Source organism: Tachyglossus aculeatus, chromosome 10 (genome assembly GCF_015852505.1).
Source record: "Tachyglossus aculeatus isolate mTacAcu1 chromosome 10, mTacAcu1.pri, whole genome shotgun sequence".
Classification (NCBI taxonomy): Eukaryota; Metazoa; Chordata; class Mammalia; order Monotremata; family Tachyglossidae; genus Tachyglossus; species Tachyglossus aculeatus.
This window is the reverse complement of record NC_052075.1, coordinates 56,759,717-56,774,071: the sequence shown is the minus strand read 5'-3', so window position 1 is coordinate 56,774,071 and position 14,355 is coordinate 56,759,717. Positions and strand designations below refer to the sequence as shown.

Sequence of the window (14,355 nt, the reverse complement as noted above, 5' to 3'; positions counted from 1 at the left end):
TCATCCCCATTTTACAGATGAGGTAACTGAGGCCCATAATAGTAATAATAATGGCATTTATTAAGCACTTATAATAATAACAATGGCACTTATTAAGCGCTTACTATGTGCAAAGCACTGTTCAAAGCGCTGGGGTGGTTACAAGGCAATGATCAGGTTGTCCCACAGGGGGCTCGCAGTCTTCACCCCCATTTTCCAGATGAGGGAACTGAGGCCCAGAGAAGTGACTTGCCCAAAGCCACCCAGCTGACAATCGGCGGAGCGGGGATTTGAACCCAGCACCTTAATCCCCTCCTCAAACCCCCTGTGGCAACCCCTTCTCCCTTCCTCTGCCCTCCCCAGACCATGGACGACCCCTTCGCCCTTCCTCTGCCCCGCCACCCACGGACACCCCCTTAGCCCTTCCTCATCATCATCAATCGTATTCACTGAGCCCTTACTGTGTGCAGAGCACTGTACTAAGCGCTTGGGAAGTACAAATTGGCAAATATAGAGAGTGTCCCTACCCAACAGTGGGCTCACAGTCTAAAAGGGGGAGGCAAAACCAAACATACTAACAAAATAAAATAGAATAGATATGTACAAGTAAAATAAATAAATAAATAAATAAATAGAGTAATAAATATGTACAAACATATATACAGGTGCTTCCTCCACATCTGACACCCCCTTCTCCTCTCCTCTGCCCCCCCACCCCTGGACGCCCCCTCTCTCCTCCTCAGACCCCCACTTCTCCCCTCTTCTTCCCCCCCTTTGCCCTCCATGGACCCCCCACTTGTGCCCTCCTTATACCCGCCTCCCTCTTGTCCCCCCAGCCCGAGTTCCTCAACGTGTGCTTCTGGTTCGTGCCACCCAGTCTGCGGGGGCACCAGGAGTGCCCCGACTACGCCGAGAGGCTGGCCAAGGTGGGCACCTCCGGGCGGACCCTCCCCCTGCCAGGGCAGGGCCCTGGGGGAGGACCAGGCCGCAGCGGGCACCGGCTCTGTACGTCGGTGGCCACTGGCGGGGTCACAGTGGCGATGCCCTATGCCCATTCCCCCCCACCCAACAATCACAATGATAACATTTGTTAAGCGCTTACCATGTGCCAGGCACTGTACTGAGCGCCGGAGTGGGTACAAGCAAATAATAATGATGGCATTTATTAAGCGCTTACTATGTGCCAAGCACTGTTCTAAGCGCTGGGGAGGTTACAAGGTGAGCAGGTTGGACCCAGTCCCTGCCCCACATGGGGCTCGCGGTCTTCATCCTCATGTTCTCCGTCTGCCCCTTCTATAATAATAATAATTGGCATTTGTTAAGCGCTTACTATGTGCAAAGCACTGTTCTAAGCGCTGGGGAGGATACAGGGTGATCAGGTTGTCCCACGTGGGGTTCACAGTCTTAATCCCCATTTTACAGATGAGGTAACTGAGGCCCAGAGAAGTTAAGCGACTTGCCCAAGATCACACAGCAGACATGTGGCGGAGCCGGGATTCGAACCCATGACCTCTGGCTCCCAAGCCCGTGCTCTTTCCACTGAGCCACGCTGCTTCTTCTAGACTGTGAGCCCACTGTTGGGTAGGGACCGTCTCTAGATGTTGCCAACTTGGACTTCCCAAGCGCTTAGTACAGTGCTCTGCACACAGGAAGCGCTCGATAAATACGATTGAATGAATAATAGTGCTCTGCACACAGTAAGCGCTCGACAAATACGATTGAATGAATGAAATGAGGATTCATTCATTCATTCAATCGTATTTACTGAGCGCTTACTGTGTGCAGAGCACTGTATTATTCATTCATTCATTCAATCGTATTTATTGAGCGCTTTCTGTGTGCAGAGCACTGTATTATTCATTCATTCATTCAGTCGTATTTATTGAGCACTTACTGTGTGCAGAGCACTGTATTATTCATTCATTCACTCAGTCGTATTTATTGAGCGCTTACTGTGTGCAGAGCACTGTACTAAGCGCTTGGGAAGTCCAAGTCGGCCACATATAGAGACGGTCCCTACCCAACAACGGGCTCACGGTCTAGAAGGGGGAGACAGACAACAAAATAATGATGATGGCATTTGTTAAGCGCTTGCTATGTGCCAAGCACTGTCCTAAGCGCTGGGAGGGGATACAAGGTCATCAGGGTGTCCCACGTGGGGCTCCCAGTACAGCGCCCTGGACACAGTAAGCGCTCAATAAATCATCATCAATCGTATTTATTGAGCGCTTACTATGTGCAGAGCACTGTACTAAGCGCTTATTACGACCGACCAGACCGTAAGATCGTCGTTGGCGGGGAACGCGTCTGTCCCGTTGCGTCGCCCTTTTCCCAGGTGTTCAGTCCGGTGCCTCGCCCGCAGTAAGCGCTCAATAAATCCCACCGCCCGTCCTACCAGGTGGCCCCCACGCTGAAGGAGAGGATGGTGAAGTCCGGCTCCATGATGATCGGCTACCAGCCTCGGGGGAGGCTCGCCAACTTCTTCCGCCTGGTCCTGGGCAACCCGGCCGTGACTCCGGCGGACGTGGACTTCGTACTGAGCGAGCTGGACCGGCTGGGGCGGGACCTGTGACCGCCCGCCCCGTCTCCCTTCTTCCCCTATAAAGGCTGAGCGCTGATTAATAATAATAATGATGGCATTTGTTAAGCGCTTACTATGTGCCAAGCACTGTTCTAAGCGCTGGCAAGGTGATCAGGTTGTCCCACGGGGGGCTCACGGTCTTCATCCCCATTTTCCAGATGAGGGAACCGAGGCCCGGAGAAGTGAAGTGACTTGCCCAGAGTCACGCAGCTGACGGCGGAGCCAGGATTTGAACCCATGACCTCGGACTCCAAAGCCCGGGCTCTTTCCGCTGAGCCACGCTGCTTCTCTAATTCGTTCACTCAATCGTATTGATTGAGCGCTGACTGTGTGCAGAGCACTGTACTAAGCGCTTGGGAAGCCCAAGTCGGCAACATCTAGAGACGGTCCCTACCCGACAACGGGGTCACGGTCTAGAAGGGGGAGACGGACGACAAAACAAAACATATTAAAAAAATAAAATAAGTAGAATAGTAATTCTAACACCTATTCTCCTTCCTCCTTAGTCTGCCCACCTGATTATCCTGTATCCAACCCAGCGCTCAGCGCGGTGCTCGACACATAATAAGCGCTTAAATACCTCACTCATTATACGGGATCATCATCATCAATCGTATTTATTGAGCGCTTACTGTGTGCAGAGCACTGGACTAAGCGCTCGGGAAGTACAAATTGGCAACATATAGAGACAGTCCCTACCCAACAGTGGGCTCACAACTATGCAACATATAAAATATGTTATACGTACTTCCCAACTTGTACTTCCCAAGCGCTTAGTCCAGTGCTCCGCACACAGTAAGCGCTCAATAAATATGATTGATTGATTGATTGATTAATTGATTGATATAAAATAAAAAGTCAGTAAGGAGCTGGGGTGGGACGATCAGAATTTCAGGTCTCTCCTGCTGCAGAGTCGTAACAGTAGTAGTAAAAACGACGTTTTTTATTGAGCTGCCAATAGGTGCGACGCACTGAGCTAAGCACTTCGGTAACGTGGCCTGCCCGCCTCTTTGGCGGGGACAGAAATCGTAAGAAAAATAAAAATACGGTCGCGGTAAAAAGACGGCTGGAAAAAAAAAAAAAAGATTTCCTTTTGGAAGATTCCGGCTCCCGCCGTCCTTCGGGAAGCAGCGGGACCTAGGAGGATAAAGCCCGGACCTCTTGGAGTGGGAAAGACCTCATCCGGGCTCTGCCAGTTGTCCGCCGTGTGACCTTGGACGAGTCATTTCACTTCTCCGGGCCGCAGTTCCCTCATCTGTAAAAAATGGAGATCGAGGCTGTGAGCTCCCGGCGTTTAGTCCAGTGCCCGGCGCATAGTGACTGCTTAACAGACGCCCCAGTCATTATTATTATTCATCCATTCGGTCGTATTTACGGCGCGCCGACTGTGAGCGGAGCGCTGTCTCTTGAGTGACCTTGGACAAGTCACTTCTCTGTGGATCGAGCATAAACTTGAGTGTCAGAAGGAGCTGGGTTCTAATCCCGGCTCCGCCCCTTCTCTGTTGTGATGGGGGTAACTGAGGCCCAGAGAAGTTAAGGGCTCACGGTTTTAATCCCCATTTTACAGAGGGAACTGAGGCCCAGAGAAGTTAAGTGACTTGCCCCAGGTCACACAGCAGATAAGTGGTGGAGCCAGGATTAATTTATGTTGCCAATTTGGACTTCCCAAGCGCTTAGTACAGTGCTCTGCACACAGTAAGCGCTCAATAAATATGACTGACGATGATGGATCGAGCATAAGCTTGAGTGTCAGAAGGAGCTGGGTTCTAATCCTGGCTCCGCCCCTTCTCTGTTGTGAGGAGGTAACTGAGGCCCAGAGAAGTTAAGTGACTTGCCCCAGGTCACACAGCAGATAAGTGGTGGAGCCAGGATTAATTTATGTTGCCGACTTGGACTTCCCAAGCGCTTAGTACAGTGCTCTGCACACAGTAAGCGCTCAATAAATACGATTGATGATGATGGATCGAGCATAAACTTGAGTGTCAGAAGGAGCTGGGTTCTAATCCCGGCTCCGCCCCTTCTCTGTTGTGAGGAGGCAACTGAGGCCCAGAGAAGTTAAGGGCTCACGGTTTTAATCCCCATTTTACAGAGGGAACTGAGGCCCAGAGAAGTTAAGTGACTTGCCCCAGGTCACACAGCAGATAAGTGGTGGAGCCAGGATTAATTTCTGTTGCCGACTTGGACTTCCCAAGCGCTTAGTACAGTGCTCTGCACACAGTAAGCGCTCAATAAATACGACTGATGATGATGGATCGAGCACAAGCTTGAGTGTCAGAAGGAGCTGGGTTCTAATCCCGGCTCCGCCCCTTCTCTGTTGTGAGGAGGTAACTGAGGCCCAGAGAAGTTAAGGGCTCACGGTTTTAATCCCCATTTTACGGAGGGAACTGAGGCCCAGAGAAGTTAAGTGACTTGCCCCAGGTCACACAGCAGATAAGTGGTGGAGCCAGGATTAATTTCTGTTGCCGACTTGGACTTCCCAAGCGCTTAGTACAGTGCTCTGCACACAGTAAGCGCTCAATAAATACGACTGATGATGATGGATCGAGCGTAAGCTTGAGTGTCAGAAGGAGCTGGGTTCTAATCCCGGCTCCGCCCCTTCTCTGTTGTGAGGAGGTAACTGAGGCCCAGAGAAGTTAAGTGACTTGCCCCAGGTCACACAGCAGATAAGTGGTGGAGCCAGGATTAATTTATGTTGCCAACTTGGACTTCCCAAGCGCTTAGTACAGTGCTCTGCACACAGTAAGCGCTCAATAAATATGACTGACGATGATGGATCGAGCATAAGCTTGAGTGTCAGAAGGAGCTGGGTTCTAATCCCGGCTCCGCCCCTTCTCTGTTGTGAGGAGGTAACTGAGGCCCAGAGAAGTTAAGTGACTTGCCCCAGGTCACACAGCAGATAAGTGGTGGAGCCAGGATTAATTTATGTTGCCGACTTGGACTTCCCAAGCGCTTAGTACAGTGCTCTGCACACAGTAAGCGCTCAATAAATATGACTGACGATGATGGATCGAGCATAAGCTTGAGTGTCAGAAGGAGCTGGGTTCTAATCCCGGCTCCGCCCCTTCTCTGTTGTGATGGGGGTAACTGAGGCCCAGAGAAGTTAAGGGCTCATGGTTTTAATCCCCATTTTACAGAGGGAACTGAGGCCCAGAGAAGTTAAATGACTTGCCCCAGGTCACACAGCAGATAAGTGGTGGAGCCAGGATTAATTTATGTTGCCGACTTGGACTTCCCAAGCGCTTAGTACAGTGCTCTGCACACAGTAAGCGCTCAATAAATACGATTGATTGATTGATTGTGTGGTCTTGGGCAAGTCACTTCACTTCTCTGAGCCTCAGTTCCCTCCTCTGTAAAATGGGGATGAAGACTGTGGGACCACCTGATGACCTTGTATCCCCCCCAGCGCTCAGAACAGTGGTTGGCACATAGTAAGCGCTTAACAAACACCATCATCATTATTTGCAAGGGCTCGGGAGTCGGAGGATGTGGTTTCCACTTGTCTGCTGTGTGACCTTGGGCAAATCACTTCACTTCTCTGTGCCTCAGTTACCTCATCCGTACAATGGGGATTAAGACTGTGAACCTTAGGTGGGACAACCTGATTGCCCTGTATCTAACCTGGCACTTAGAACAGTGCTGGGCACATAGTAAGCGCTTAACAAATACCACAACTATTCATTATTGTTATGATTATCTATAAAATGGGGATTAAGACTAGGAGCATCACATTATAATAATGATGGTATTTGTTAAGCGCTTACTATGTGCCAAGCACTGTTCTAAGCGCTGGGGGAGATACAAGGTCATCAGGTTGTCCCACGGTGGGGGGAGCTCACAGTTTTAATCCCCATTTTACAGACGAGGCAACTGAGGCCCAGAGAAGTTAAGGGCTCTCAGATTTCATCCCCATTTTACAGATGAGGTAACTGAGGCCCAGAGAAGTTAAGGGCTCTCAGATTTAATCCCCATTTTACAGATGAGGTAACTGAGGCCCAGAGAAGTTAAGGGCTCACAGTTTTAATCCCCATTTTACAGACGAGGCAACTGAGGCTCAGAGAAGTTAAGGGCTCTCAGATTTAATCCCCATTTTACAGATGAGGTAACCGAGGCCCAGGGAAATTAAGGGCTCACAATTTTAATCCCCATTTTACAGATTCATTCATTCAACTGCATTTCTTGAGCGCTTACTGTGTGCAGAGCACTGTACTAAGCGCTTAAGTTACAGACTAGGTAACCGAGACCCAGGGAAAATGAGGGCTCACAGTTTTAATCCCCATTTTACGGATTCATTCATTCCACTGCATTTCTTGAGCGCTTACTGTGTGCAGAGCACTGTACTAAGCGCTTAAGTTACAGACGAGGTAACCGAGGCCCAGAGAAGTTAAGGGCTCACAGTTTTAATCCCCATTTTACAGATTCATTCATTTAACTGCATTTCTTGAGCGCTTACTGTGTGCAGAGCACTGTACTAAGCGCTTCAGTTACAGACGAGGTAACCGAGGCCCAGGGAAGTTAAGGGCTCACAGTTTTAATCCCCATTTTACAGATTCATTCATTCAACTGCATTTTTTGAGCACTTACTGTGTCCAGAGCACTGTACTAAGCGCTTAAGTTACAGACGAGGTAACCGAGGCCCAGGGAAGTTAAGGGCTCACAGTTTTAATCCCCATTTTACAGATTCATTCATTCAACTGCATTTCTTGAGCACTTACTGTGTGCAGAGCACTGTACTAAGCGCTTAAGTTACAGACGAGGTAACCGAGGCCCAGAGAAGTTAAGGGCTCACAGTTTTAATCCCCATTTTACAGATTCATTCATTCAACTGCATTTTTTGAGCACTTACTGTGTGCAGAGCACTGTACTAAGCGCTTAAGTTACAGACTAGGTAACCGAGACCCAGGGAAAATGAGGGCTCACAGTTTTAATCCCCATTTTACAGATTCATTCATTCAACTGCATTTCTTGAGTGCTTACTGTATGCAGAGCACTGTACTAAGCGCTTAAGTTACAGACGAGGTAACCGAGGCCCAGAGAAGTTAAGGGCTCACAGTTTTAATCCCCATTTTACAGATTCATTCAACTGCATTTTTTGAGCGCTTACTGTGTGCAGAGCACTGTACTAAGCGCTTAAGTTACAGATGAGGTAACCAAGGCCCAGAGAAGTTAAGGGCTCACAGTTTGAATCCCCATTTTACAGATTCATTCATTCAACTGCATTTCTTGAGCGCTTCCTGTGTGCAGAGCACTGTACTAAGCGCTTAAGTTACAGACGAGGTAACCGAGACCCAGGGAAGGGCTCACAGGTTTAATCCCCATTTTACAGATTCATTCATTCAACTGCATTTCTTGAGCGCTTACTGTGTGCGGAGCACTGTACTAAGCGCTTAAGTTACAGATGAGGTAACCGAGGCCCAGAGAAGTCAAGTGACTCGCCCCAAGTCACCCGGCTGACAATGGGCGGAGCCGGGATGGAGCCCGGGCTCCTTCCACAGTCTCCATCCCCATTTTCCAGATGAGGTAACCGAGGCCCGGAGAAGTCAAGTGACTCGCCCCAGCTCACCCGGCTGACAACTGGCGGAGCCGGGATGGAGCCCGGGCTCCTTCCACAGTCTTCATCCCCATTTTCCAGATGAGGTAACTGAGGCCCGGAGAAGTCAAGTGACTCGCCCCAGGTAACCCGGCTGACAACTGACGGAGCCGGGATGGAGCCCGGGCTCCTTCCACAGTCTTCACCCCCACTGTCCAGATGAGGTAACCGAGGCCCGGAGAATAATAATAATAATAATAATAATAATAATAATAATGGTATTTGTTAAGCGCTTACTATGTGCCAAGCACTGTTCTAAGCGCTGGGGAGGTTACAAGGTGATCAGGTACTACGTGCCAAGCAGCTCCTCCACAATATAATAATAATAATAATAATGGTATTTGTTAAGCGCTTACTATGTGCCAAGCACTGTTCTAAGCGCTGGGGAGGTTACAAGGTGATCAGGTACTACGTGCCAAGCAGCTCCTCCACAATATAATAATAATAATAATGGTATTTGTTAAGCGCTTACTATGTGCCAAGCACTGTTCTAAGCGCTGGGGAGGTTACAAGGCGATCAGGTTGTCCCACGGGGGGCTCACAGTCAATCCCCATTTTCCAGATGAGGTAACTGAGGCCCAGAAAAGTGAAGTGACTTGCCCAAAGTCACACAACTGACAGTTGGTGGAGCCGGGATTTGAACCCACGACCTCTGACTCCCAAGCCCGGGCTCTTTCCACTGAGCCACGCTGCTATAATATTATATATGCGCCAAGCCCCGTTGGAAGCACTAAGGTAGACACAAGTTGATGGGGTTGGGCCCAGTCCCTGTCCCACATGGGGCTCACGATCTATTTATTTTATTTTGTTAGTATGTTTGGTTTTGTTCTCTGTCTCCCCCTTTTAGACTGTGAGCCCGCTGTTGGGTAGGAACCGCCTCTCTATGTTGCCAACTTGGACTTCCCAAGCGCTTAGTCCAGTGCTCTGCACATAGTAAGCGCTCAATAAATACGACTGATGATGATCCCATGAGGGAACCGAGGCCCAGAGAAGTGGAGTGACGTGCCCGAGGGCACACAGCGGACCCGCGGCCGGCCGGGATCGGAACCCAGATCCCTTTGGGTCTCGGGCCCGCTGTGTGCCCTCGGGCACGTCACTTCTCTGGGCCTCGGTTCCCTCATGGGATCATCATCAATCGCATTTATCGAGCGCTTACTATGTGCAGATTCCGGAGAAGTCGAGTGACTCGCCCCAGGTCACCCGGCTGGCAAGTGGCGGAGCCGGGATGGAGCCCGGGCGCCCCGGCGCTTAGCACAGTGCCCGGCCCCTCCTTGCCACCTCCTCCCACCCACCCGCCGCCGGTAGCCCCCCCCGATACCCGCCGTTCAGGGCCGGTCCAGCAGCTCGGCCAGGGCCTCGGGGTCCACCGGGGAGTCGTCCTGGCTGAGGAGGCGCAGCAGGCGGGAGGCGGTGGCCGCGGGGCCCTCGCGGTTCCTCCAGAGCATGAGCATGGCGAAGACGCGGGTGCCCACCGTGCCGTGGTCTTCCTCCACGCCGTCCAGCTGGTGCCGTCGCAGGCCCAGGAACTCCACGCCCACCTCCCGCCACTGGCGCCCCAGCTTCCGCGCCAACCGCATCAACTGCCGCTGGCTCACCACCCGCTCGCCTGCCGGGGATGGGCGCCGCACGCCCGTCAGGCCGCGGGTAACAACAAATGATAATCGTAACAATAGCGATAGCATCTATTAAGCGCTTACTAGGTGCCAAGCACACTGTTCTAAGCGCTGGGGGAGGTTACAAGGTGATCAGGTTGTCCCACGGGGGGCTCACAGTCTTCATCCCCATTTGACAGATGAGGGAACTGAGGCCCAGAGAAGGGAAGTGACTCGCCCAAAGTCACACAGCTGACAAGTGGCGGAGCCGGGATTTGAACCCATGACTTCTGACTCCAAAGCCCGGGCTCTTTCCACTGAGCCACACTGCTTCTCCATATAATGATAAATAAAAATAATGAATAGTAATAATAATAAAAAATAATAAATGATAATAAGGGCATTTACTAAGCGCTTACTAGGTGCAAAGCACCGTTCTAAGCGCTGGGGAGGTGACAAGGTGATCAGGTGGTCCCTCGGGGGGCTCACGGTCTTCATCCCCATTTTACAGATGAGGTCACTGAGGCCCAGAGAGTCAATCGTATTTATTGAGCGCTTACTATGTGCAGATCACTGTACTAAGCGCTTGGGAAGTCCAAGTGGGCAACATATAGCGGCGGTCCCTACCCAACAGTGGGCTCACGGTCTCTCTCAGCTGCCTCTGACACTGTGGCCCACCCCCTTCTCCTCCACACGCTATCCGACCTTGGCTTCACAGACTCCGTCCTCTCCTGGTTCTCCTCTTATCTCTCCGGTCGTTCTTTCTCAGTCTCTTTTGCAGGCTCCTCCTCCCCCTCCCATCCCCTTACTATGTGGGGGTTCCCCAAGGTTCAGTGCTTGGTCCCCTTCTGTTCTCAATCTACACTCACTCCCTTGGTGACCTCATTCGCTCCCACGGCTTCAACTATCATCTCTCCGCTGATGACACCCAGATCTCCATCTCTGCCCCTGCTCTCTCCCCCTCCCTCCAGGCTCGCATCTCCTCCTGCCTTCAGGACATCTCCATCTGGATGTCCGCCCGCCACCTAAAGCTCAACATGTCGAAGACTGAGCTCCTTGTCTTCCCTCCCAAACCCTGCCCTCTCCCTGACTTTCCCATCTCTGTTGCCGGCACTACCATCCTTCCCGTCTCACAAGTCCGCAACCTTGGTGTCATCCTCGACTCCGCTCTCTCGTTCACCCCTCACATCCAAGCCGTCACCAAAACCTGCCAGTCTCAGCTCCGCAGCATTGCCAAGATCCGTCCTTTCCTCTCCATCCCTGCTCGTTCAAGCTCTCATCCTATCCCGTGTGGACTACTGCATCAGCCTTCTCTCTCATCACCCATCCTCGTGTCTCTCCCCACTTCAATCCATACTTCATGCTGCTGCCCGGATTGATTTTGTCCAGAAACGGTCTGGGCATGTTACTCCCCTCCTCAAAAATCTCCAGTGGCTACCAATCAATCTGCGCATCAGGCAGAAACTCCTCCCCCTGGGCTTCCAGGCTGTCCATCCCCTCGCCCCCTCCTACCTCACCTCCCTTCTCTCCTTCTCCAGCCCAGCCCGCAACCTCCGCTCCTCTGCTGCTAATCTCCTCACCGTTAGGCCCCGTGCTCGCCTGTCCCGCCGTCGACCCCCGGCCCACGTCATCCCCGGGCCTGGAATGCCCCCAATCCCTCTGCCCCTCCGCCAAGCTCGCTCTCTTCCTCCCTTCAAGGCCCTACTGAGAGCTCACCTCCTCCAGGAGGCCTTCCCAGACTGAACCCCTTCCTTCCTCTCCCCCTAGTCCCCCTCTCCATCCCCCCCCCATCTTACCTCCTTCCCTTCCCTACAGCACCTGGATATATGGACATATGTTTGTACAGATTTATTACTCTATTTATTTATTTATTTTACTTGTACATATCTATTCTATTTATTTTATTTTGTTAGTATGTTTGGTTTTGTTCTCTGTCTCCCCCTTTTAGACTGTGAGCCCACTGTTGGGTAGGGACCGTCTCTATATGTTGCCAATTTGTACATATCTATTCTATTTATTTTATTTTGTTAGTATGTTTGGTTTTGTTCTCTGTCTCCCCTTTTAGACTGTGAGCCCACTGTTGGGTAGGGACTGTCTCTATATGTTGCCAATTTGTACTTCCCAAGAGCTTAGTACAGTGCTCTGCACATAGTAAGCGCTCAATAAATACGATTGATGATGATGATGATGATGATGATGATGATGAGGGAACTGAGGCCCAGAGAAGTGAAGTGACTCGCCCAAAGTCACACAGCTGACAAGCGGCGGAGCCGGGATTAGAACCCATGACCTCTGACTCCCAAGCCCGGGCTCTGCTCCCAGTTAAGACTGCGAGCCCTACATGGGACAACCCGATGACCTGATCTACCCCATTCATTCAATCGTATTTATTGAGCGCTTATTGTGTGCAGAGCACTGTACTAAGCGCTTGGGAAGTACAAGTGGGCAACATAGGGAGACGGTCCCTACCCAACAACGGGCTCGGCGCTTAGAACAGTGCTTGGCACATAGTAAGCGTGAAGGCCCCATGGTGTAAAGGTTAGCACATTGGACTCTGAATCCAGCGATCCGAGTTCAAATCTCAGTGGGAACTAAAGTTTGGAGAAGCAGCGTGGCTCAGTGGAAAGAGCCTGGGCTTTGGAGTCAGAGGTCGGGAGTTCAAATCCTGGCTCCACCAGTTGTCAGCTGGGTGACTTTGGGCAAGTCACTTCACTTCTCTGGGCCTCAGTCCCCTCATCTGTCAAATGGGGATGAAGACTGTGAACCCCCCGTGGGACAACCTCATCACCTTGTCACCGCTCCAGCGCTTAGACCGGTGCTTGGCACATAGTAAGCGTGAAGGCCCCATGGTGTAATGGTTGGACACTCTGGACTCTGAATCCAGCGATCCGAGTTCAAATCTTGATGGGAACTAAAGTTTGGAGAAGCAGCGGGGCTCAGTGGAAAGAGCCCGGGCTTTGGAGTCAGAGGTCGGGAGTTCAAATCCCGGCTCCACCGGTTGTCAGCTGGGTGACTTTGGGCAAGTCACTTCACTTCTCTGGGCCTCAGTCCCCTCATCTGTCAAATGGGGATGAAGACTGCAAGCCCCCCGTGGGACAACCTGGTCACCTTGTCACCTCTCCAGCGCTCAGAACGGTGCTTGGCACATAGTAAGCGCTTAATAAAGGCCATCGTTATTATTAGTATAGTAAATGCCATCGTTATTGTTACCCGGGCGTCCCGGCCCTTACCGGCGTCCGTGGTCAGCGGCGGGTCGGAGGTCTCCCCGGGGGTGTCCTGCGGTCCCCGGGTGGCATCGCCCGGCGCGGTCCCGTGCAGCTGGTCCAGGAGATGCAGGGCGGGCATCTGGCGCAGGACCTGGGCCACCACGGCCAGGGCGCGGCCGGCGTAGTGGGCGGCCAGCAGGCCGGGGAGATCCTCGCGTGTGGCGGCCTGCAGGACCCCCCAGCCCGGGGGCCTCCCGCCCGCCTGATGCAGGAGCAGCTTGAACCTGCGGAGCTGCCCCTCGTCCAGCTCCTGCAGCGCCGCGTAGATCCGCAGCTCCGGGCACATGGCCCGCCGCACCCGCTCACCTGCTCACCCACCGGTGGACCGATCGATCGATGGGAGGACCGACCGATGGACGGATGGATGGACGGATGGACGGATGGCTGGATGGGCGGACCGATGGATGAATGGACTGACTACCTGAAACAATGAGGGTTGGGGGGGTGCAAAGGGAGGGAGCCCCCCACTCCTCCTCCTTGACCGCCCCCCACCCCCTTCCTCTTCCTGCCCCTCCTCCTCCCCTTCTCCTGCCCTTCCTCCTCTTCCTGCCCTTCTTCCTCCTCCTTACTCTTCCCCTGTCCCAATCCCCCACCTCCTCCCCCCCGCCCCCTCCCTCCTCCTTCCTCCCCCGCCTCTCCTCTTCCTCTTTCCTCCTCCTTCCCCCCTTCTGCCTCTCCCTTCTCCTCCTTCCCTCCTCCTGCCCTTCCTCCTCCTCCTTCCCTCCTCCTGCCCTTCCTTCCCCTCTCCTCCTGCCTCTCTTCCCCCTCCTCCTTCCTCTCTTCTCCCTCCTCCTCCTGACTCTCCTCTCCCTCCTCCTGCCCCTCCTCCCTCTCCTTCTTCCCCCCCTCCTCCTCTCCCTCCTCCCCCTCCTTCTCCCGCCTCTCCTCTCCCTCTTGCTCCTCCCCTCCCTCTCCCCCCCTTCCTCTCCTTCCCCCTCCTCCTGCCCCTCTTCCCCCCTCCTCCCTTTCCTTCTCCCCCTCCTCTCTCTCCTTCTCCCTCCCTGCTCCTCCTCTCCCTCCTTCTCCCCCCGCTCCTCCTCTTCCTCCTCCTCCTGCCCCTCTTCCCGCTCCTCCTCTCCCTCCTTGCCCCCCTGCTCCCCCTCCTCCCTCTCCTTCTCCCCCCTCCTCCTGCTTCCTCCTCTCCCTCTTCCCGCTCTTCCTCTCCCTCCTCCCTCTCCCCCTCCTCCGGCCCCCCGGGCCTTACCCGAGCCCTCCCCGGGCTGCTCCCGCTCCTCCTGCTCCTCCCGCTCCCGCTCCTGCTCCTCCTCCTCCGGGCGGGCCGCCGCGGTTGCTTGTGTCTCCCTGGGCTCCGGGCCCCCTCTCCGCCGGCCGGAGCCCCGCCCCAACCGC

The 14,355-nt window shown here is 53.1% G+C and overlaps 2 protein-coding genes across 3 annotated transcripts in view; one reads left to right on the top strand and one right to left on the bottom strand.

Moving 5' to 3' along the window:
• CSAD (cysteine sulfinic acid decarboxylase) overlaps positions 1-2,563 on the top strand; it is a 30,524-nt gene extending 27,961 nt beyond the window's left edge. Inside the window, exons 14-15 of the mRNA XM_038752482.1 lie at positions 816-905; positions 2,378-2,563. Coding sequence (XP_038608410.1) covers positions 816-905; positions 2,378-2,551 — 264 coding nt within the window. The 3' untranslated portion in view covers positions 2,552-2,563. The remainder of the gene's footprint in view (positions 1-815; positions 906-2,377) is intronic.
• Positions 2,564-3,485: 922 nt separating this feature from the next.
• LOC119933428 lies at positions 3,486-13,405 on the bottom strand. Of its 2 annotated transcripts, none has more exons than XM_038752957.1 (3): positions 12,970-13,405; positions 9,466-9,753; positions 3,486-3,815 (listed from the first exon to the last, which is right to left on the bottom strand). In XM_038752957.1, exons 1-2 carry the CDS (start codon positions 13,289-13,291, stop codon positions 9,473-9,475), a joined length of 603 nt encoding a protein of 200 aa, XP_038608885.1. In that variant the 5' UTR covers positions 13,292-13,405; the 3' UTR covers positions 3,486-3,815; positions 9,466-9,472. The 2 variants fall into 2 exon arrangements, with proteins under 2 accessions (XP_038608885.1, XP_038608884.1); XM_038752956.1 differs by having other exon boundaries at positions 9,470-9,753.
• Positions 13,406-14,355: the final 950 nt, after the last annotated feature.